Source organism: Fundulus heteroclitus, chromosome 2, assembly GCF_011125445.2.
Source record: "Fundulus heteroclitus isolate FHET01 chromosome 2, MU-UCD_Fhet_4.1, whole genome shotgun sequence".
NCBI lineage: Eukaryota > Metazoa > Chordata > Actinopteri > Cyprinodontiformes > Fundulidae > Fundulus > Fundulus heteroclitus.
Genome location: NC_046362.1, coordinates 14,652,681 through 14,676,992, shown reverse-complemented (window position 1 = coordinate 14,676,992; position 24,312 = coordinate 14,652,681). Strand labels below are relative to the sequence as shown.

Here is a 24,312-nt window from a genome sequence, read left to right as displayed (position 1 = left end):
AATTGTTTTGTGGATTGCTGGAAGCATCTTAGAAAACCTGGGGACACACGCATTGTTCATTAAATATCAGACGCCAAGCTTACCAGTTACCATGCGATCCATAGGCAAACAGACATTGATATTTTCTGGAAATGTGTGTGCATGAGTGACGAGGATGGCACTCCTGTCACGTAATGCTTTAATGCTCTAATGACATCCTGTCTGCACAGACAGGATTTGGTGTGGTTTGCTTTGCCTTTTTTCACAGTCACAGTCATACACTGATACCAAATAACTGCCTTGAAATGAAAGTTAGTGTTTGATATATATATATATATATATATATATATATATATATATATATATATATATATATATATATATATATATATATCCATCCATCTGTTTTCTGACCCACTTAATCCCTCATGGGGTCGCCGGGGTTGCTGGTGCCTATCTCCAGCGCTCACTGGGCGAGAGGCAGGGTACACCCTGGACAGGTCGCCAGTCTGTCACAGGGCAACACAGAGACAAACAGGACAAGCAACCATTAACACACACACACTCACACCTAAGGACAATTTAGAGAAGCCATATATATATATATATATATATATATATATATATATATATATATATATATATATATATATATATATATATATATATATATAGAGAGAGAGAGAGAGAGAGAGAGAGAGAGAGAGAGAGAGAGAGAGAGAGAGAGAGAGATTTTTAAATTATCTCATGAAAGGAGTCAAGAGCCCCATGTTTCTTTGAAAAATTTTGAATTTGAGGCTGGAGTGTTTTAAACAAGCCCTTATGTTCAAAGAAAGTGGCAACATTTATTGCTCTCTCTGCTTTTTAAGGCTGGTTTAATTGTTGCTCCCCCATCAATCATCCTGTTTTCCAACCCCTTATTATGTATTTCAGTGGGTCTTGATATGATAATTTGCCTCTGACAAATTTGAATGAAAATAAATTATATCAGGATAATTTTTAGTCCTAATGAGACAGACAACTTTTCCTCTTGCATAGACTTACAATGTTTGACGAGCAATGCTTTAGAAAGCCTTTGGTTACAAACTTTGGTTTTAAAATGGATGGGCAGATCAAAGGCATCTTGTCAAAAGATGACTTTAAAACAGTAATCCAGGCCTGTGTTACAGCTTGGCTGGATTAGTGTAATTCTGTGTACCTTACAGTTAGTAAATGCTCCTTATTGCGCCTTCAGTGCAAAATTGTGCTGCAAGGCTTTTAATTGGAACATGAAGGAGAGAGCATATTACTCACATTTTATCCTCTCTATACTGGTAGCCTCTCCACTTTAGAGTTCATTTTAAAATTCTTTTACATGTTTTTAAATCTATAAATGGTCTTGCCACTCCCTGCCGTTCTGACCTATTGGACCTGAATGCCCCTGCTTGGTCCCTCAGATCAGCTGACCAGCTGTTGTTGGCTTTTGCCATTGGGAATCCCAAATTATGGTACAAAATATTATCATGCCGCTGCAAATTAGAAAATCCTCCTTTTCAACTGACATATTTTCAATCTGCTCTTAAGACCAATCTCTTCTCTTTGGCTTTTGAACAAGTATGTTAATCAATCATTTATTTTCTTCTTGTCAGTGTTGTATTTTATGTGGCTTCTTTTACTTGGATTATTTATTTTTACTTTTAATTGTTGCTTTATTTGCTCTAAATTGTTGAATGTTTTTATTTACTTTAATCATTCATCCCATCTATTCAGCACTTTGGTCAGTGCCTGCTGATTTTACAGTGCTTTATAAATAAAATTGGCTTGACTTGACTCTATTATGTAAAATAATGACAGCTCCTAACCCATAAGCCCTGGCAGCTTCTTTTTGCAAAACCATCTTCCTCTGTGTTATCTGTTGTGTTTCTATGTAACATTCTTTTGATGAGTTTGACCTACATAATAACTGCAACACAGACCACAGTTTCCATCCATCCATCCATTTTCTGACCCGCTTAATCCCTCATGGGGTTGCGGGGGGTGCTGTTGTCTATCTCCAGCGTTCACTGGGTGAAAGGCGGGGTACTCTCTGGACAGGTCGCCAGTCTGTCACAGACCACAGTTTTCAAGTACATAAAATGTACGTTACCCGTCTCAAATCTCATATTCTCCACTATAAATACTACCCTGGATGCAACCAAGGTGCTTGGTTTTGATCCTTAAATTATACCAATAGTTTATTTGATGCAAAGGAAATTCATACTTATGCTTTCAAGACAATCATAGAGAGACATGAACTGAGTTGCATCTTTTTATTTGATTCAATGATAAATACGCCACTTCAGTGGCAAATTACTTTCTAATATTGTAGCCAGACTGCTACAAGTTGAAACACTTCTATCCTTCAGTGATGTTACAACAGACTGCGTCACAGCAGGGTCAAGCTTCGCTTTCTGCGAGCACGCAGAGCTGCTGTTGGGGTGCACTCTGTGTTGCCACAGCCACACTCCTCCACATACATGTAGGTGTGGGAGACCTTGTCTCCATTCAAGCACAGCAAGTCAACGGTGCGATTGCTGGAGCGTGTTTCCTTACAGCAGGAGCAGGAATGCTCCATAGCAGCTGAAGCTTCAGAGTACCTGAAATGAGACAGTGCTTATTGTAATTATTCAAGCTCTACACAGGCTTGTTAAATTATTTAAAGGAATATACAATACGTTTGTATTGTCCTTACTTGGTGAATGTGTTGCAAGATCCTTCACAGTATGGCATTTCCACCTCGCGTTCAGATTGGCAGCCATAGCGCGTAACTCGAGTTTTCATGCTCACCAGCTTGCAGGCTTTGTCTTTCTCCACACCTTTAAAAAAACAACAACAAAGGCTCCTGGTTAGCTGATTTTAATTTTGTGGTGTTCATACAAGTGAAATGAAAATGTCATACTCACAGATTTTACAACAGCCATCTGCTGCGGTTTGAATTGTGTCCTGATCGGGGGGATAAGATAACCTTTATCTTTTGTGAAAACAGTTGTTCCAGATTTAGGAGTTGAGAATAATACGTACAGGATGGCAGTTGCTTTGTTGGAAAGGTGGGCAAACGATGTGTGAACTTAGGGCTGTTAGTGCGTCCCCACTCCTCATGCAGGTGTAGTGCTCACACATGTTTCCAGCGGGTGACCACGTTTCACCTTCCTGCAGATCAGCGCGCACAGCTATTTAAACACTGCTTTGCTTTGTACTAATAAACTGTGAACTCGTATAACTTACATTCAAGAGCTGCTTGGTTCCATTCAAATTCAGGACACATTGTTTCTGGACACACTTTCCACAGCAGTCATAGGAGTTAGTTTCCACGTATTCATATCCCTAAAACAGAAGGGGAAGTTGAGCTCAGCCTCACACTGAACTCGTTACATTGTGCTGAGGGACTTTAAGTCTTCTTACCAGGTCACAGGTTTCTTTACATTGCTGAAACTCACACACTATTTTAAATAGACCGGAATTCGTGTCGACCTCGTTGGTGCAGGTACAGTCCTGGCATTCATTTGCAGGAACTTTGGAATTGGGCTGACCAAGAAAATGGTAATAATTTCATACTTGTACTTTAAATGAAACATTGGTGAATTTATTAAAGCTGGGATTATATGTTTTATATATGATACTATGAATTTCTATTACTTAGCTGTTTGTTATTTACCTGGTATTCAACATCCTTGTGGACACAAACTCGTTTAGGCTCTAAAAAAGTTCAAGACATTAGCAAAGACAAAGTTAGACCCGAGCACCCATCATGCACTTCTACTTTGGCAACCCTGACACCATCCTGCGTAATATGGAGGCGCCACTGAACACAACAGGAAGAATGCAGCCAGCAGAATGATTGGTGCCCCTTATATGTTTTTATTTTTGTTATTTTTTTCTTAATGGCTTTAAGATTAACAGTAGAATGATAAGAAGCAGGTCAAAACAATGAAAAAGCATGTTACAATACAGTTTATATGTTGAGAATAAAGTGGCTATGTCAGGATTAAAGTGTAACCATTAAACCAAACCTACATTAGTGCAAAGACCTGCCTCGCCTTGTGTAAATAAACAAGTAAGTTTATACTTTAGAGTAGGCATTTGATAACAGATACATTCCATCACTTTTAGCAAATAAAGATACTGTGGATGCACACTCTTTTAGTCAGCCCACATCATAACCTAAAGTATAAGGGTCCTGCTGCAGCTTCAACATTTTGCTTTTTCAGTAATATATTTTTGCTTTGTTCTTAATATTTCCACTTCAATAGTGTTTAAACTTTGTCTATCAACATTTCAACTATTGTCTCAAAATTGTAAAATTTTCCCATAATTTTGAATTTAATCTTGAAATAATTTTTTTACATTATTCTTGATATTTCAACTTTTTTTTTTTTTTACGGAAAAAAATTCCACCCCAAAAATATCCTTCATTTTTGTCCCCCTCCAAGTGATCCTAATACTCCGTCATGCCTTTCTCTCAGTCAACCAGCATAATAGCTTAAACGACTCATTCCCTGCCGTGAGTTTACTTAACTCTCCTCGTGCTCTTACAGTTTCTAAGCTTACACCTCAGTAAACTGTTACATGTTGTGCACTGCACATCTTCATATCCCTCCTATATTTTCACACTGTCGGCAAAAAAAGCTATTTGTTTTATTTGATATTATGTTCCATTTTCTTCTAGTCCACTTTTTTTCTAGTGGTTTGGTTAAAAAAGTGCAAACTGAATTAACGAGCCTCACCACATGTATGTTCTGGACAGCATTTTCCCTCTGGAACGCTGACGACTGGCTTGTACCCAACTGGACAGTTCATGCTGTTTACTGGGCAGGTGTTGATTTGGCATTCTGCGTAAGATGAAGACATTTGCAGAACTCTGTATTAGACAGTAGCTCTATAGATGTTTGATTTTAACCGTGGATTGATGATAGGTGTCTTACTACAAACGTAGACAAAGCAGCAGGGATCCACAGAGCTTGTTTGGTTCACAACAATGAACCCTGGAGCAGTACAGTTAGCAGTGGGTGGTGCAGGGCATGTCTTAGGTTTGCAAATCACAGTTTTGGTAGGCTCGTCACATATGCAGTCCTGACATTTGTACTCAAATCTCTCATTAAACTGAAAGAGGAAAACACAATTGTTATTGTAGGGCCTGTTGTAAAGAAGCAGTAGAAGTTATAATTATACAGTGAATGATCATGAGGAGCAATTTTGTTTAACCTCACGAGGAATGCCCTCAGGATCAAGACATCCTGTTGGAAAACATAGAGCAATCCTGCATTAATATGTACTTAACTGAATACATAAATTCAGTTCAATTGCAAACTTTTGGTGAAACACATCTTACTTACCACACTTTTCAACACATATTCCCGATTCTTTGTTGAAAAGCTTCATTCCGTCAGGGCAGAAGCATCCCTCAGTAACAAACTTTGTGATTTGTTCGTTAGGACTGCAAAAGAAAAATTACAATGTACAGATGGCATTACTATATCACTGGCTAAAACAAATTTTAATGATACTTTTTGTTATTAGGAAGTGTTATGGAAACATGTAACCATTACAATTATTGCAAATGTACAGTCTGTGTGAAAACGTACTTGTCTTCACAAGTTGCCTGTTCTGCAGGACCACAAGGCTTATAGACTTTGTCAGGTGGGCAATCACTAGCTGTTTTAACAACAAGACCACACAATTATATAAAAGAATAATTCTAAAATTCAGAGAATACAATATAATTTGCTGTCTTGCTCATTGCTAAATTATCCAAATATAAAATAATTGCTCTCCTGATTAAATCAGCTTTCTCACTAAAAATAACACGATGAAGAATATCTTACCACAAACTTTGGTGTGGTTTCTCCAGTGGATGCAAATTCCAGCCTGAGCACAGGCAGCAGCATATGCCTGCAAACTTGTGCACTCCACAATAGGGTTCGACAGGTGGCAGCTATCAAAAACGCAACCTTTGTAGAAATTCTCTGGGGAAACCAATGGATGACATTCTGCAAAAACACTGTCAAAAATAAAAAAGATTAACAAAATAAACTTATTTGGTTTTACTTAAATAACATCCATAGAGGGCTATGAACTATTAAATCAGTGATGCCTACCTGCTCTTAAGCAGATCACAACTAGAATCTGGAGTGCATGGAGTTGGTTCTAGAGGTGGCTCTGGGACATTAGTGGGTACTACAGGTGGCGTTGGGCAATTAGGTTGATAAATATCATTCGCTGGCCAATAGTCTGCCATCACAGCACAATTTCCCACCAGTTCGCCTGTTGGCAGCCTGCAGTCATCGGCCTGATTGTTGGTGCATGTCCCTATAAAAGGTTTTAAGAACTTAGAATCTATCTCAAGCCTAAAGACTGACCAGAATGCAGATGAGAGAGAGAGAAAGAGCTCTTACCACAGTGACCCTGTGTGTTGTTGCCAAAGTACTTATATGGAAGGTTGACAGCAAAACCAGTCATTCCAAATGTAATGACCACATTCAGCCGAGGGATCTCATAAATCAAGTTAATCCCTGAACTCATGACCTTAATGCTTTGTTGTGAATAGGGTAGTTTCAGTCTTTCACCATTTTGTAATGCCTGGAGGAATTTAACAGAAAATAAAAGAAATAAAAAGAAAGTTATAAAATCACGCAAAAATCAAACACTGGTCCCATTCTGTTGACATTGTCAACTATCTTTTTATGCTATGTGATTCTGACTGACTATTTAAAGCGTTACCTCTAATTTTGGAGCTCCAATGAGGTTATGATTGATAAGTGTGATAACTTGAAATCCATATGCTATAGTTAATGATCTTGGACAAGAAACATCTTCAGTGGGATCACAAAATACATTGTCAACATATATCTTTAGATGATATTTTGCTGTAACCTCCTCCATCAAAATATAAGTGCAGTTTCCTTGATAACTATAGTATAACCCATCGAATGTGATGTAATGAGGATCTCCCCAGCCTTCACATACACCTAAAAAGAAAAAAGACAACATAAATGCAATATAAATTCAAATTGGACTGAACTTGAATGTTACTAAAAAAGCCATCAATACACAGATAATAACTTACAGTCACAAACATATTGTTGGCAGCATCCGTACTCATCATAAGAAAGAACTGGTTTCTTTCCATTGGCACAAGTTATGTTCTGGATTGGTGGACACTCATATGGAATTATTTCAATTGTGTTGTTCTCAATGCATATTGCCATGGTGCAGTTGCACAAGACAAAGGTCTCATTTTGCTTAAAAACAAAAATGAAACATTTAGAACAAATAACCATGTAAACATGTATTCTGAAGAACAAATGTAAAAAATTCTATAAGTTGAAAAATAGATAAGATCTAAATGTAGCCACTTCAAAATATATTGAATTTAAAAATCTTAAATCAAGTAGTATTAAGTTTAACATGAAAGAAACAAAACAAATGTCTTACTTCAACACCCCACTCCTCACAAGTAGGTCTGTAGGGTGTGGGAGAAGGTGTGGGTGTTGGTGCTAAAGTGCTCCCACACATTTCAGTGTTGTTATGGATCTCACAAACATCAGAACAAATCATAGTGAGACAAATGCCTGATCCAATGTGGTGCATAAGAAATATTACCTCCCCTGAAAGTGTAGCAAAATAGAAAGGTTAGGGTTAAGAAAATACGATTAAATGGTGATGAAGGTGGTTAAATGTATGAATGTACCTGGCTGATAAATTGTGCCATTAAAAATACAAAAGCACTCTGTTGTGGTACTTTGTGTAGTTTTTGTTGATGGTGTAGTTCCAGACAATTCGGTTGTATGTTTTTCTTGTTCTTCAGTGGAGAAGGACTCGGTTGATAATGGAGGGCCAGTGAATGCAGGTTTTATTGTTGTGGTTGGCTCTAGGGTTGTTGTTGGGGAAGGTGTAGGTGGATGGGTCACTTTTGTGGTTGTGGGTGATTCTGAAGGTGGTGTAGGTGGTTGTGTAGGTGGAGCCTTTGTGGTAGTGGTTGGCTCTGGGGTTGTTGTTGTTGGAGGAGGTGTGGGTGGATGGGTAACTTTTTCAGTTGTGGTTGGCTCTGGAGGTGGGGTAGGTGGTTGTGTAGGTGTAGCCTTTGTGGTTGTGCTTGGCTCTGGGGTTGTTGTTGGGGGAGGTGTAGGTGAATGGGTCACTTTTTCAGTTGTGGGTGACTCTGGAGGTGGGGTAGGTGGTTGTGTAGGTGTAGCTTTTGTGGTAGTGGTTGACTCTGGGGTTGTTGTTGGAGGAGGTGTGGGTGGATGGGTAACTTTTTCAGTTGTGGTTGGCTCTGGAGGTGGGGTAGGTGGTTTTGTAGGTGTAGCCTTTGTGGTTGTGCTTGGCTCTGGGGTTGTTGTTGTTGTTATTGGAGGAGGTGTGGGTGAATGGGTAACTTTTTCAGTTGTGGGTGACTCTGGAGGTGGGGTAGGTGGTTGTGTAGATGTAGCCTTTGTGGTTGGCTCTGGGGTTGTTGTTGGAGGAGGTGGGTTGGATGGGTAACCTTTTTCAGTTGTGGGTGACTCCTGGAGGTGGGGTAGGTGGTTGTGTAGGTGTAGCCTTTGTGGTTGTGGTTGGCTCTGGGGTTGTTGTTGGAGGAGGTGGGGGTTGAATGGGTAACTTTTTCAGTTGTGGGTGACTCTGGAGGTGGGGTAGGTGGTTGTGTAGGTGTAGCTTTGTGGTTGTGGTTGGCTCTGGGGTTGTTGTTGGAGGAGGTGGGGTTTGATGGGTAACTTTTTCAGTTGTGGGTGACTCTGGAGGTGGGGTAGGTGGTTGTGTAGGTGTAGCCTTTGTGGTTGTGGTTGGCTCTGGGGTTGTTGTTGGAGGAGGTGGGGTTTGATGGGTAACTTTTTCAGTTGTGGGTGACTCTGGAGGTGGGGTAGGTGGTTGTGTAGGTGTAGCCTTTGTGGTTGTGGTTGGCTCTGGGGTTGTTGTTGGAGGAGGTGTGGGTGGATGGGTAACTTTTTCAGTTGTGGTTGGCTCTGGAGGTGGGGTAGGTGGTTGTGTAGGTGTAGCCTTTGTGGTTGTGCTTGGCTCTGGGGTTGTTGTTGGGGGAGGTGTAGGTGAATGGGTCACTTTTTCAGTTGTGGGTGACTCTGGAGGTGGGGTAGGTGGTTGTGTAGGTGTAGCTTTTGTGGTAGTGGTTGGCTCTGGGGTTGTTGTTGGAGGAGGTGTGGGTGGATGGGTAACTTTTTCAGTTGTGGTTGGCTCTGGAGGTGGGGTAGGTGGTTGTGTAGGTGTAGCCTTTGTGGTTGTGCTTGGCTCTGGGGTTGTTGTTGTTGTTATTGGAGGAGGTGTGGGTGAATGGGTAACTTTTTCAGTTGTGGGTGACTCTGGAGGTGGGGTAGGTGGTTGTGTAGATGTAGCCTTTGTGGTTGGCTCTGGGGTTGTTGTTGGGGGAGGTGTAGGTGGATGGGTAACCTTTTCAGTTGTGGGTGACCCTGGAGGTGGGGTAGGTGGTTGTGTAGGTGTAGCTTTTGTGGTTGTGCTTGGCTCTGGGGTTGTTGTTGGGGGAGGTGTAGGTGGATGGGTAACCTTTTCAGTTGTGGGTGACCCTGGAGGTGGGGTAGGTGGTTGTGTAGGTGTAGCCTTTGTGGTTGTGGTTGGCTCTGGGGTTGTTGTTGGAGGAGGTGTGGGTGGATGGGTAACTTTTTCAGTTGTGGGTGGCTCTGGAGGTGGGGTAGGTGGTTGTGTAGGTGTAGCCTTTGTGGTTGTGCTTGGCTCTGGGGTTGTTGTTGGAGGAGGTGGGGTTTGATGGGTAACTTTTTCAGTTGTGGGTGACTCTGGAGGTGGGGTAGGTGGTTGTGTAGGTGTAGCTTTTGTGGTAGTGGTTGGCTCTGGGGTTGTTGTTGGAGGAGGTGTGGGTGGATGAGTAACTATTTCAGTTGTGGGTGGCTCTGGAGGTGGGGTAGGTGGTTGTGTAGGTGTAGCCTTTGTGGTTGTGCTTGGCTCTGGGGTTGTTGTTGGAGGAGGTGTGGGTGGATGGGTAACTTTTTCAGTTGTGGGTGGCTCTGGAGGTGGGGTAGGTGGTTGTGTAGGTGTAGCCTTTGTGGTTGTGCTTGGCTCTGGGGTTGTTGTTGTTGGAGGAGGTGGGGTTTGATGGGTAACTTTTTCAGTTGTGGGTGACTCTGGAGGTGGGGTAGGTGGTTGTGTAGATGTAGCCTTTGTGGTTGTGGTTGGCTCTGGGGTTGTTTTTGGAGGAGGTGTGGGTGGATGGGTAACTTTTTCAGTTGTGGGTGACTCTGGAGGTGGGGTAGGTGGTTGTGTAGGTGTAGCCTTTGTGGTTGTGCTTGGCTCTGGGGTTGTTGTTGGGGGAGGTGTAGGTGGATGGGTAACTTTTTCAGTTGTGGGTGACTCTGGAGGTGGGGTAGGTGGTTGTGTAGATGTAGCCTTTGTGGTTGGCTCTGGGGTTGTTGTTGGAGGAGGTGTGGGTGGAAAAGATTTTGTGGTTGATGCTGGTGTAGTTTTTGTGGTTATAATTTCTGCTGGGCTTGTCGTCTTGATTGGTGAAGTCGTTGTTTCACATAATACTGGACAGCATAGTCTAATCTTGTAGTCAAAGCATTTTCCTGGACGCAAAGGCTGGTCTTCTTTTTTACAGATTAATCCAAATTTTATATCACAGCTTACAACCTGTTTATTTTCATCCAAAAAATCCTCAAAATCCATGTCTGGTACATCTGCTGACCTACAATCAATTTCAGTAGGGTCTTCACACACATGTAACCCACTGTTTGTGATGTTTTCATATGTTTCCCAGTCATTTTTGTCTGTGGTTGGATCATGCACATTATACCAGTCAGACCACTCACAAGTTGGTATGCATGGGGTTGTGACTGAAGTTATAAGAGGTGCGGTAATTGGAGGAGTAGTTTCTGTGGCGGTGGATGGCTCTGGGGTTGTTGTTGGTTGTGTAGGTGTAGGTTTTGTGGTTGTGGGTGGCTCTGGGGTTGTTGGGGGAGGTGTAGGTGGATGGGTAACTTTTTTGGTTGTTGTTATAATATCTAGAGGTGGTGTAGGTGGTTGTGTAGGTGTAGCCTTTGTGGTTGTGCTTGGCTCTGGGGTTGTTGTTGGAGGAGGTGTGGGTGGATGGGTAACTTTTTCAGTTGTGGGTGACTCTGGAGGTGTGGTAGGTGGTTGTGTAGTTGTAGCCTTTGTGGTTGTGGTTGGCTCTGGGGTTGTTGTTGTTGTTGGAGGAGGTGTGGGTGGATGGGTAACTTTTTTGGTTGTTGTTATAATATCTAGAGGTGGTGTAGGTGGTTGTGTAGGTGTAGCCTTTGTGGTTGTGCTTGGCTCTGGGGTTGTTGTTGGAGGAGGTGTGGGTGGATGGGTAACTTTTTCAGTTGTGGGTGACTCTGGAGGTGTGGTAGGTGGTTGTGTAGTTGTAGCCTTTGTGGTTGTGGTTGGCTCTGGGGTTGTTGTTGTTGTTAGGGGAGGTGTAGGTGGATGGGTAACTTTTTCAGTTGTGGGTGACTCTGGAGATGTTTTAGGTGGTTGTGTAGGTGTAGCTTTTGTGGTAGTGGTTGGCTCTGGGGTTGTTGGAGGAGGTGTGGGTGGATGGGTAACTTTTTCAGTTGTGGGTGACTCTGGAGGTGGGGTAGGTGGTTGTGTAGGTGTAGGTTTTGTGGTTGTGGGTGGCTCTGGGGTTGTTGGAGGAGGTGTGGGTGGATGGGTAACTTTTTCAGTTGTGGGTGACTCTGGAGGTGGGGTAGGTGGTTGTGTAGGTGTAGCCTTTGTGGTTGTGCTTGGCTCTGGGGTTGTTGTTGGAGGAGGTGGGGTTTGATGGGTAACTTTTTCAGTTGTGGGTGACTCTGGAGGTGGGGTAGGTGGTTGTGTAGGTGTAGCCTTTGTGGTTGTGGTTGGCTCTGGGGTTGTTGTTGGAGGAGGTGTGGGTGAATGGGTAACTTTTTCAGTTGTGGGTGACTCTGGAGGTGGGGTAGGTGGTTGTGTAGGTGTAGCTTTTGTGGTTGTGGTTGGCTTTGGGGTTGTTGTTGGGGGAGGTGTAGATGGAAAGGATTTTGTGGTTGATGCTGGTGTAGTTTTTGTGGTTATAATTTCTCCTGGGCTTGTCGTCTTGATTGGTGAAGTCGTTGTTTCACATAATACTGGACAGCATAGTCTAATCTTGTAGTCAAAGCATTTTCCTGGACGCAAAGGCTGGTCTTCTTTTTTACAGATTAATCCAAATTTTATATCACAGCTTACAACCTGTTTATTTTCATCCAAAAAATCCTCAAAATCCATGTCTGGTACATCTGCTGACCTACAATCAATTTCAGTAGGGTCTTCACACACATGTAACCCACTGTTTGTGATGTTTTCATATGTTTCCCAGTCATTTTTGTCTGTGGTTGGATCATGCACGTTATACCAGTCTGTCCACTCACAAGTTGGTATGCATGGGGTTGTGACTGAAGTTATAACAGCTGTGGTAATTGGAGGAGTAGTTTCTGTGGTGGTGGATGGCTCTGGGGTTGTTGTTGGTGGTTGTGTAGGTGTAGGTTTTGTGGTTGTGGTTGGCTCTTGGGTTGTTGTTGGGGGAGGTGTAGGTGGATGGGTAACTTTTTCAGTTGTGGGTGACTCTGGAGATGTTGTAGGTGGTTGTGTAGGTGTAGGTTTTGTGGTTGTGGGTGGCTCTGGGGTTGTTGGGGGAGGTGTAGGTGGATGGGTAACTTTTTTGGTTGTGGTTATATCTAGAGATGGTGTAGATGATTGTGTAGGAGTAGCCTTTGTGGTTGTGGTTGTCTCTTGGGTTGTTGTTGGGGGAGGTGTAGGTGGTTGTGTAGGCGTAGGTGTGGCTTTTGTGGAGGTGGATGGTTCTGGTGTTACTGTAGGGGTTAGGGTTGATGGAAGTGTAGCTTGTTTGGTGGTGGTTGGTTCTGGGGTTGTTGTAGGGGGTGTTGTCGCAGAAGGTGTAGCTTTGGGGGTCGTTGGTCCAGTTGAGGAAGTTGGTGTGGTGCTCATTGTACAGGGTTCACTTGTGTGTATCACTGTTGAATTAATGCAGATTGCATAATAGCACATTCCCATGTCATCTGTGACATTGTAAACCACATCATTATCTTCATATATAGTCCCATTGTACAAGCAATAGGGACATTCTTCCACGCATGTTTGATTCTTCTCATCAAAAATGGGTTTGTCTTCTGGGCATACAGGATAACACCCTGGAAAAAAATCATATCAAAATATTGTACATTATAAAGATGTGCTGCTAATATAAAGATTAGGTCTTAAATGGTATACTTACCCTCCAGATTAGGTATTGGGTTGCTACAAATTCCATCTGGGTTCAAGCAGGTTTTGTAACAAGGTGTGTGGCAAGGACTGTAGTGCCATGTACAATCATCTGGGTTGTTATAGTAATCACAAAAAACAGCTACAAAGAAAATGAAAAGACAGAAGCCAGATAAATTCAGAAAGGTTAAACCCACGTAAGTGAAATGGATTACTTTTCTGGTTAATTGAACCAGAGAAGGTAGATTTACATTCAATCTATATTTGTATTTAGTTGTAAACCACCATAATTTTAGGTGCTGAGCATGTTTTGTCAGCGTGTGGGTGGGAAATTGCCACTAAATATTTTAATTTCAATCATAATAATTCAAAATCCAAAAGTTCAAAAGTATGTTTCAATAACATAAACTATGTCATATAAGTGAATTCATGTGTAAAATCAGAAAATAGTTTATTATAAACCAAGTAAAAGGACCTAAAGACTCAAACTCTCCTGCATGCCTCCTTTTAAAAGGCAAGGTGTAGATAAATTTATTTGTATAGTGCATTTCAGTAAAACTAAGGAAAATAAAAATAGAATAAAAGCATGCAAAAAAATAAAAATAAACTAACAATGTTTCAGTTAACAGTTTAACTTGAAGAGTCAAAGGCAATCCTAAACAAAGGGACATTGCATTCCAATAAATACATTTAGATAAAAATGCATTTTTTTTTTGCTGGCATAAAAAACACTTTAATAAAAGGGTGTTATAACTGACTTACGACAGATGTCTGGGGTTCTCCATGCAACACAAACACCAGCCTCATTACAAGCCTGAGCGTAGGCTGCTACAGCTGAGCAGAAACACTCACAGTCTCCTCCAGTGTCACAGGCACATGAGTCTTTCACACAATTTTCATAGAAGGGAAGGGGATCAACCTGTTTATTTTACAAAATATAACAAATTAAGAAAAAAAAATTAAACATTTTCAATATCTTACTGCAAATAAACAGAACCACTTTATTCAGACCTTGTGGTGGCAGTCTTTGAATGTCGTTCCTGTTACAATGCTGCACATCATTTTTGCCCAGTGATGCCTCGTGGGTGCAGCTGCACATGAATCCACATTTTCTTCCACATCTGGGCATGTGCTGGAGACTTTCCAGCTGTTTGCAAACTCTAACGCGTTGCTCACCACCAGCTGACCCTGGGTGGTGAAGTCGTTCAGTCCATCTCCATCAAAATTTCCACACAGGCCACACACTTCACCCTGTACAAACAGACACACGAGGCTGATCAGTTGTCACAAAATACATTCCTTGAAAGTACATTTGATGTGTAGTATTTGATAGAGATTCCTGCTATCAATAAACAATTACTATTACTCACACTATGCTGTGGCTCCAGTAGAATCCGAACAGTTGTTTTGCGATCCCACATCACTGCCAGGCCGATATTAGATTCTACCACCAGGTACAAGCCGACTCTCCTTACTCTATACTGAATCAGGGGACCCTGTCCCAGGTCTTCCTCTTCATATTTGCCCTTCATTAGTTTGATTTCTGTTCGCTATAACACAAAAGATTTCTGTTTCATGTATGATAATATAATCTCTTTCTTATAAATAGTTCTGAAATATGCTATTCAGATGTTTTAGGCTCGGAAAAGTGACATTTTACATTTTTGTCTAGACTTACCCCGAGTTGAATTCTGACAGTTTTGGAGCAGGTGGTGCCCGTAGAGCCACACGGTACATTTTCTGTGATAACTCCAAAGTTGTTCTCGACAGTTTTGTTGCCACATTTATTCTTAAAAAGAAACATTGACATAAAGATATGGTGTGTTTGGGTTATTATACATGTTTAATGTACTTAGTGATAACAAAGACAGCTAAAGAAAATCTCACACATAACTAGGGTAGATATGTCTCTTGTAAAACAATATCATGTATTATCAGTATGTGGGATTACTGGTTATTTGTCATCCTGCAGAGAAGTTTTCATGCCTTATTCAACTTTAAATGTATTTCAGTCTCAGTGTGACATATTCCTAACATTCTTTCTATTACTTTTATTGATAGCCTTCGTTGAGCTGCTCTGAAATCTTTTAGGATCTTGATTAAGCTGCCTAAATATGAAATCAATTGTATTTTGTGAGTCAAGTCAGGACATATTACTGTGAGTCATGTTTACCTTCTTGTATGGTGAAAGTGTATTGTGATTTGAAATGAACAGTGAACTTCATCAAGACGGACACAACAGTCCCCTCTTGTGTTTTTTTACTCATACTTAATGATCACTTCAACATCTAGGGATAGAAGTTCAAAGCTCTTTACATGGTAAATAACTGCCCCCAAGTGGCCAAATAATTATTGTCCAACTTATTTAGAAAATAAGTGGGACCAACCTCAGTTGGAACTAGTTCAGCATACTGAGGTGGATGAGTCTTCATTAGTGGGGACAGAATATTAGAAGGTTACTGCTGCAGTTTTTCAGTTTTCAGTAGCATTTGCATGAATCTTGTAATGATACATGTAAATGACTTCTCAGAGTTGTGATGATTACATTGCCCCCCCCCCCCCCCCTCCAATGTGTCTAGACTGTAGACTGTCTTGGCAGTCTAGTTTAGCTGGAGACCACATTTAATGTATGCTAAGGCAATAGATCTATCGAAAAACAAAGGTGGAGTATTATTTACAAAGGCTATGTTAAAAAAAATGATTTTCCAATTGTGAATCAATTGTCATATAAACTCCTAAAGATCAATTCATATAACCAAAGATCAATTAAAAAAAAAAGGGCATTGTCCACTATGAACTTAAATGTGTCATTTACAGCTACAGTCCACTCCTGCAAGTGAATATTTAATGGCATATTTCTGATAATGCACCAGGTTAGTGTCTAAATAGCAGCTGCAGATATCTCTGGTGTCCTCTTTTTTTATACGCTGGATCTGTTTAGGTATTCTGCCCCACAGCATGTTTGTGAAAACAATTGTCTCAACATTCTGTGAGAGAGAGCTTGGTCTGCATCATTACTTTATTTATTTGCTGTTTAATGTTAATATAATACTAGTATCAACATGTTGCATAACTACACAATCATATATTCAGGTAACAGCTAAAATAAAATTTAATCCAATTTGAGATCCGATCAGATAAAAAAGAATCTATTCTAAATCTTAATATTGAATCAGTTCTTGAAATTTGAATCAATACCCACCCCTGTTATCTACCTAAAGCATCGAATCTTCATATGCAACTAAAATGCAAGGGAGATACCCAATAGTGTCCTCGGTATTGATGCATTCCTAATTTCCCAGTTCTCTGAGCATCTATAGTAACTCAATCTGGAGTGGACTGTGGATTTTATGAATACTGAAGGTAGCTGATTTGAATTCATAATCTGATGACTGTTATGTCATAACTGTCAAGTAAGATGTCACTTTACTGCTTAATCTTTTGTAAATTCTTCAATGTTTAACTTATAACCAGTAGCCAATTTCTGAACAGAGAAATAATCTTACAAGCATTCTGTTATTTAGGTAATTTTGGAGTGCATTTTATTTACCTTGATGGCAATATAAGCACATTCTCCATGAAATCCATATGTCCGCTGATCAAATGTGTTATAGTGCCCACTTCCATAAATAACACAGGTTCCTGGACATTTTTTGTCAGTGCACTCCCATTTTCCACTTTTACAAGTGCTATATTTCAAGGAAATTGTGAAAAATGTGTGTTAGTTTTTGAATGCTTTAGTTTAACATACAAGCTAGCATGATAACAACTGTATTGTAATTTCAAATATGGGCTTACCAGGTGTTGCACTGGTTAGGAATCTTTGCTCCAGGAGCAAAAACACGTCCATCATGCTGACATGGACAGTTGTCTTCTTTTACACAGGATCCTTTGCCGTCTTCGAGGAGGCCATCAGGACACCGACAGCCAGACTCGCACTCCGTATAATCCTGGGAGGGGAGAAAGAGTGCAAAAATAAAAAGTAAACAACAACAACAAAAAACTTATGTTAAATTAATTGTCATACTGTGAAAAACACCTGGAATTGGTATTGTGATAAACAATTTGCAGATATTTCAGAAATAAAACTCTGTGATGCTCAGCTACTCACACATTCATCACTATCCAGATTTAAACAAGTCCTTGCACACTGTAATCCAATTTCTCCTACAGGTACGGAGGAGCAGTTGAAGAAGACTTTTGGTGAAGGGCATACTATTAAAAAAGAGGAAAAATGTGTTGTGTTACTATACACTAGATCAACCAAATGAGGGAGCTATAGAAGGGAGAACAGAGTAGAAGCAAACTAACATGACGAGCGGCTTCTCCAGGAATGGCAGTGAAGGACACCGTCATTGCACACACTAGGAAAAGAAATGAAAAAATACTGTAAGGTATATGATGGATATTATGAATAAAGAAATGAAAGGTACCAGAAATATAGTTTTGACTTGTTCACCAGTGCTCATCTCGGATGTTGATGGACTTTCCTGGCTTGACGAAAATGCCGTTATGGTAGCAGGAACATTTCTTCTTCGGGACACAAAGGCCATTTTCATTCAAATAGAGACCCTCAGCACAAGAGCAGCCGTCGACGGGCAAGAAGTCCGAGGTGCAGCTCTGCAGCTCAGAGCCCAAAGATCTGCACGTCAGCTGGCATCTTTGATGTGTGTAAGAGAAGGTCTGAGATGCAGGGCAGCTCTTTGTGTACGTCTCTGTTTTGTCGATTACAAGAAGATGATTGCTTAGTGTCTTCACAACTTACAATAAAGCTCCAACAATTATTATTCTGGTTTATAGCATATAGGATGGTATACTTACCACACACACCCTCCCTCCAGTTTGTCAGGAAGACTCCCTTTTCTGCACAAGTTCGGGCATAAGAGGAGAAGACAGCACACAAACAGGCCTCGCTCTTCTCACAACTACAGGTGGAGTAGATGCATCGCTGCAGGAGATAGTGAACGCGTTTAGAAAAATTACTCTTCGATAAAATGTAACCAATGGCAGTTGTTGAAATGGGCACTAAGGCAATTTGCCTATCCTTCTGGGCACCTCAGTCAAGTTTTTCATTATTTGTATGTCCCATCATTGGGGACATACAATGTTGTACACAGTGTTGTACACAGAGTAAGCCTCAGTGTTGTACACAGAGTAAGCACTGTCAAAAAAATAATGAGTGAAGGCCTACGCTAAGCCTGGCTGAAGTCACTGTCAGGTATGTAACCTAATGTCTGATTGGACACTTCAGGGAATGGGTGCATCACTATTTTCAGGAATCAGGACAGCAGTTGATGCTTTTTGGCTCAAAATCTAAAATGTTCAGACATGTCAAATGTGAATTAGATAGTTTTACACTGTTCAGAGAATCCTTAAAACACAGAGATTTACAAACCTTTATTTTATTAGCTTTCATTTGGGGTGCAGAAGATGGCACTCACCCAAGCAAGAGCAGCCGGTGAACATAACAAAAGTTAAAGATAGGATTGTTTTTTTTGTACCTTGTAAAACACCTCAGGATCCACCGCTGATCTGCACTTGCCGAATGCGCTGTCTGGGCTCAGAAGTAAGGAGCACCAATGTTTGGCGTACAACTCTAAGGGGGAAAAAACAGTCTGTTTAATCTGAATATCTAAAACTGAACTGTTATCTAAAATGTAGCATTTCTATAATAGAAGCTAAAAGCAGCCTATTTCACCTGCAAAAAAAGCTATTTACCATTTTCCAAATTGAGGGAACATGGGTCATCAAGTCTTTCCTCTCTGTCTGAGCACATGAGGTTGGCCTTCCAAGAGTTACTGAACATTGCTGCAGTTCCCTCCACGATCCCTTGAGGGGTCTTCATGTCATCATTCAGGATCATGTTGAAGTTCCCACATAAACCTGAAGACATCAATTATTTCAAAATTGTGAGAGAAAAACAAAAACTGGAGCACAGATATTGGTCTCAAAAATTTGAACAGAGTGTTCTTGAGTTTTTTCAGGTGGGAGAAGACAAGGTTGATTATCTCAATATCTTCTATTGAACACTAATCCCTGTTTAACAAATGCATTTTCAGTAACAAGTTGTACCAAAAGTTGTTGAGAATAATGCTAAACTCACCACGTGTCTTTGATCGGTAGCTTTGCTCCAGGCTGATGTAGACTTGCATGAGAGGGACATGCTGAATTTGAATCTGCAACCCAAATCGGGTCTGCAGCATGATGTGAAAGGATGAGGCGTGGAAAATGCTGATGTCTCCTAAAGCAAACAGATGAATAGAAAATCAGACAGACATTTAAAAAGAAGCTGGAAGAGCAATGTTTCATTTGGACCTTTTGATTGCCCGACTCACCGGAGTTGAATGGTAAAGTGACAGTCTGCATGTTCTGCTTGACTGCACCATCGGAGGTGAACGTTAGTACCTGAGAAAAACATAGAATGGGTCAAATAACTTTTACAGAAACCAGTCCAATAATTATTATTATTTTTTTTTGTTAATGGCTATGTTATTTCACTCACATTGTTTTTGTCATTGTTTAGCAGGATTTTAAGGGCCTTCAGGCATGTGTCATACTCTTGGTGAGCACAGGGCACCAACTGGGCCAGGAGGGTAAATTTTGGGCTTGCTTTGTCCTAAAATGAATTGAAACCCAAAATACAAAAATTAAATGAAAATGCACATCTTACTGCACTATACACCACATTATACCTACTGCTAAACCACACAAGGGTCTTTTACCTTGCTTTCCACCTTTGCCAGAGTGTAGTAACATTCTCCATGAAAGGTGAAGGTTTTCCCATCAAAAGTAGTGAAATGTGAACCTTCTTCAATTGCGCAGGTAGCAGGTGTTTCAAGACTGATACAATCCCATATGCCCTCAAAGCATGTGCTGAAATTCAAACAATATAGAGTAAAATACTTTAATTACCACATTTTGTGAACATGATTAAGCATCTGACGTACCATTCCTCCCGATGTTGTCGGAAAACCTCTCCAGGGTTGTAGATTTTGTCGTGCTTGCACTGACATTCAGACTGAGGAATGCAGCCTCTCTCAGAAAGATCATCAAACACAGTTCCTGAGGAAAAACAGTTTGGTTTGATTATATATATATATATATACATATATATATATATATATATATATATATATATATATATATATATATATATATATATATATATATATATATATATATATATATATAAAAATAAGTTATTGTTCAATTTTGAATTGTGACACGGACTAACCAGAAGGACAGAAGCAGCCGTCCATTTTGTGGTCCTCACAGAGTGAGCTTGTGTCCTGATGTGTGCAAGTATCCATGCAAGGGGAACCGCTTTCCTCAAATACCATGTTGTAAGGACACTGTTTGGCTGTGAAGGTACATTGTTTGAATTAGCGTAGGTGAAGGAGGAATGTAATTTATGCGCTTTTTATGATAATGTACATAAAAGAGGCATATACTGTAAAGCTTTTCTTATACATGTATCTTTTTCCCAACATTACTTAGGCATTTAGGCACAGTATACAAAAACAAAGGTATTTTTACCTTTGAAACATGACACAACTGGAACAACCAACTAGTAATTTTCTGATAAACAGTAAGGGTGCCTTGCAAAAGTATTTGTAGCCCATGAGCCTTTTTTTTATTTTTTCATGTTACAGTAATACATATTTGTTTTTAACAGGGATTCAGTACAATAGACTAACACAAATTTAATGTAATTGTGAAGTGGGAACAAAAATCGTACATTGTTTTCAATACTTTTGACTAATTGCAATAATTGCAGTGTGCATTTGTAATCAGTCTCACGAGTTAATACTCAACAGAAATGGTTCTCAATCCTGGAAAAGCCTTAAACATGCAGGATAGTGGAACTAGAACCACCTTTCACTGCAGTCTGCATCCTTACAGCATTATGCTACCACCACGATATTTCCTTGCACGGATGGTGTGTTCAGGGTGACGTGCAAAGTTATGCATTTTGAGTTTAGGAAAAAAATACAATTTTGGTCTCTAGAGCCTCTTCAACCGCGTGTTTGCTGTCTCTCCTCAACACAGATCTACACTCTACACAGAACAGCAAGCCAGAATGTCCATGTATTTCTTCTCATCAGTGTTTTTTAAAGGACAGATTTTTTTTTTGAATGCAAAACCAACAGATTTTCTGTCAACAAATTCTGTCACCTGAGCTGTAGACCTCTGCAGCCAATCCAGTTACAATCCTCTTGGCTGCTTTCTCTGGATTAATGCTCACTTTTGCCCGGCTTGTTAGTTTAGTCAGATGTCTTGGTAGGTAAGAAGTTGTGCCATACATGCTGGATCGAACAGTGCTCCATGAAATGCTCTAAGCTCAGGTTATTGTCTCACAAGATTATTAGCGTTAACTAAAACTAACGAAATCATGAAAACTAGAAGTAAAAAACATTTTAGTTAACTGAAATAAAAACAAAAACCAGACCTCGCAAAAAAACAAACTGAAAACTGTAATGAGAGTTTACAAAACAAATTAAAACTAACTAAATTTTAAAAGAAAATGTACTTAGTTTTCGTTTGTGTGTCTTTAACATAATGTATTAACATGAAGTCTAATTTCCAGTTGCAATTTTTGCTCTTTCCGCTGTACCGCATTACACAAAATCTATGATTGTTTTCTGGGATTTTGTTACACACAACTATTTCTATTTCTTTCTTTCAGTCTTTGCCCTGGTATGTAAGTCGTATTACATAAAAGACTAAAACTATGACTGAATTTAATAAAAAATGAATTCAAACTAAGCACTTTCAGCAAATAAAAACTAAACTTAGCTAGCAAACAAATACTAAAAACTAATTCAAACAAAAATAGAATTGAAAATCAAATGTCAAAACTAATTCAAGATAAAAACTGATGGAAATTTCAAAACTATTCAAACCATGTTATTTTATAAACTGTTCCTACAGTAAGCTTTGCCAGAACTTTATTACTGCCCTGTCTATTGTGTGACCTTGTGCAGGAAACTTTGAACCAGAGCTTTACATCCTGATACTCAGTTAATTCCTTTTTAAAATCAGAATCTCACCACGGCATAATTTGGAGACAATTATCAAAGAGATACAAACATGACCAAGCTCTTACCACAGAACTGAGGGGTCCTCCAGTTGGGGGGCTGTCCTCCTGCATGGGAGCACTGTCGAGAAAACTCAGACAGTGTGCTGCAGACACAGAAGTCATTGGTACTGTCATTGGTACAGCCACACATGTCCTTCACACATGCCTGGATGTAAGCTTCAGGTTTAATCAGTTGAGTGCATGAGCTCCAGGACTTTGACAGAAACGTTTGTTCACAGGTGGTTTGCTGTAGAAAACAAAAAGAAAAACGGGCACCAAGTTAGCACATTGCTGCTTTCTAAACTGTTTTAAGACGGCTTATTAACTAGATTATGAACTCACAAATTTCTTGCAGGAATCTGAGACAGTCGCAGTCTCCAGCAATTCCTCTTCCTCTTCATAGGGGTCCTCACAGTCATCGTTTGGGCGATGGGTTTTGTGCTTGTTGCCAAACTCGATGGGGCTGATTTTGCGACCTGTGTGTGCGATCAGATCAGAGCCTCACATCCCATAATCTAAAACAATCAACTCTGACTAAATTACCTCATACATACCATTATGAATGAACTCATTGTAGACTGGAACACCATTGAAGTCTCCACAAAGGCCACAAGTCTGGTTTGCAAAGTCATTATCGATTTCCACCTAAAACAAATACAACAAATGCTCTTAATACTAAAACTATACATCAGAAATAACATGAAGAAGAAAAGACAACGAATTATCAATGAAGTGATCAATAGAACGTAAAATAAGTTCATAGTGAGCATAATTAAGATGCTGTCTTTCTAAGGAGACCAAGGGAATGTGCCTTTATCTCAGATTGCCTAGTTTATAGTAATACCAGTTCTACATCAATGGTTTCTAAAACTTATCATCAGAGAGTAGTAAAATGTATCCATCAATCCATTTTCCAACAAGCTTATTCCTATTGGGGTTGCAAGGGTGCTGGTGCCTATATCCAGCTGTCAATGGGCAAGAGGCTGGGCACACCCTGGACAGTTCGCCAGTCTATCGCAGGTATAATTTATCATAAATCATAAACGCTCAAGTTCATAGGTTTTAAAGGTATTTTTACCATTACTGCATCATCTCTGTTCCACATGATCGTGAATCCCACTTTGGACTGAAGCTTGATGTAAACAGCATTGTTTTCCACTTGCACCCCTCCCTTGTGATAAGGTAGAGCGACTCTGGTAAAAAAAAAAGACATTTGTTGTTTTTTGTTGTTTTTTTTTTGTTACTGTTATGCCAAAATGTTAGTGCTGTTTTCACCAGCATCGGCTTTTCATTTTACTTACTCCTCATAGTTGACAGTGATCTTGCTCTTGCTGAGGTGAAACAGATGTTCATTGATGGTGACCGCCAAGTAACTGATGGTTGGGCCTCCGTCCTTTTCTTTCCTCTTTATGTGCACCGAGAAGCCCTGATGGGACTCGTGGCAGTCGGAGACCAGGTTGTACTCACACATTCCGGGAAACTGGTACACATCACCGTCAAAGGTCTTGAAGTGCTCTCTGCCCCATGTGCTGCAGATGCTGCTGACATGGTTGCGAACTGGAAAGGATGTCCATAGTTACGTCGGGAAAGTCTCTACTTAGTCGGCAGTGAAAACAATTAATTAAATGACAGCGAATACCTCACTGCAAAGAAAAGCATTTCTTTTAATATAAAATCTGAGACTTACCCAGCCTGGATTGGGCCTCAGGGAGACTGGTGACTGATAAAGCCAGGAAACTCCACAACACAGATCTCCACCTCATGGCTGCCACTGTGGGTTCACTGTTACCAGCACTAGAGATGGTCAAACCATACCTGGCTGCCGTTTATATGGAGATTGCACATTTCTTTGCTCACACCCACTGACCACATGGGACATGAAATTTTACTGCCAAGACATGGCAAACATTTGCTGCAAGATTGTTTGACGCCTTTCAAAAGTCCAATATAAATGATTCTTACATCCTCCTCATCTCTTTATTGAACAAATATAATTCCCTTTCCGGCAATGAATCTTTATT

At 40.3% G+C, this 24,312-nt stretch overlaps 1 protein-coding gene across 1 annotated transcript; it reads right to left on the bottom strand.

Moving 5' to 3' along the window:
• Nucleotides 1–2,252: 2,252 nt before the first annotated feature.
• LOC105938477 (mucin-2-like) lies at nucleotides 2,253–24,054 on the bottom strand. The gene is made up of 43 exons (XM_036144992.1): nucleotides 23,979–24,054; nucleotides 23,593–23,848; nucleotides 23,370–23,484; nucleotides 22,846–22,936; nucleotides 22,634–22,767; nucleotides 22,319–22,538; nucleotides 20,447–20,572; nucleotides 20,160–20,274; nucleotides 19,947–20,085; nucleotides 19,715–19,828; nucleotides 19,548–19,617; nucleotides 19,316–19,453; nucleotides 18,931–19,095; nucleotides 18,714–18,808; nucleotides 18,034–18,160; nucleotides 17,672–17,927; nucleotides 17,108–17,162; nucleotides 14,891–15,001; nucleotides 14,583–14,762; nucleotides 14,224–14,463; nucleotides 13,975–14,131; nucleotides 12,557–13,142; nucleotides 10,788–11,033; nucleotides 10,331–10,430; nucleotides 7,685–8,501; nucleotides 7,429–7,601; nucleotides 7,061–7,235; nucleotides 6,715–6,962; nucleotides 6,390–6,573; nucleotides 6,093–6,303; nucleotides 5,820–5,995; nucleotides 5,580–5,649; nucleotides 5,331–5,431; nucleotides 5,200–5,231; nucleotides 4,920–5,097; nucleotides 4,722–4,826; nucleotides 3,653–3,693; nucleotides 3,400–3,522; nucleotides 3,223–3,321; nucleotides 3,019–3,147; nucleotides 2,901–2,940; nucleotides 2,690–2,813; nucleotides 2,253–2,594 (listed from the first exon to the last, which is right to left on the bottom strand). Exons 1-43 carry the CDS (start codon nucleotides 24,052–24,054, stop codon nucleotides 2,384–2,386), a joined length of 7,149 nt encoding a protein of 2,382 aa, XP_036000885.1. The 3' UTR covers nucleotides 2,253–2,383.
• Between the last annotated feature and the right edge of the window lie 258 nt (nucleotides 24,055–24,312).

Excerpts from the sequence above, each read along its gene's own strand:
- LOC105938477 (XM_036144992.1), bottom strand. The coding sequence starts at position 24,054 with ATGAGGTGGAGATCTGTGTTGTGGAGTTTCCTGGCTTTATCAGTCACC. Across the intron at positions 19,829-19,946 it reads GTTACTACACTCTGGCAAAG|GACAAAGCAAGCCCAAAATT; the intron begins GTGGAAAGCAAG and ends AATTCATTTTAG. Across the intron at positions 5,098-5,199 it reads CTGAGGGCATTCCTCGTGAG|TTTAATGAGAGATTTGAGTA; the intron begins GTTAAACAAAAT and ends TTCCTCTTTCAG.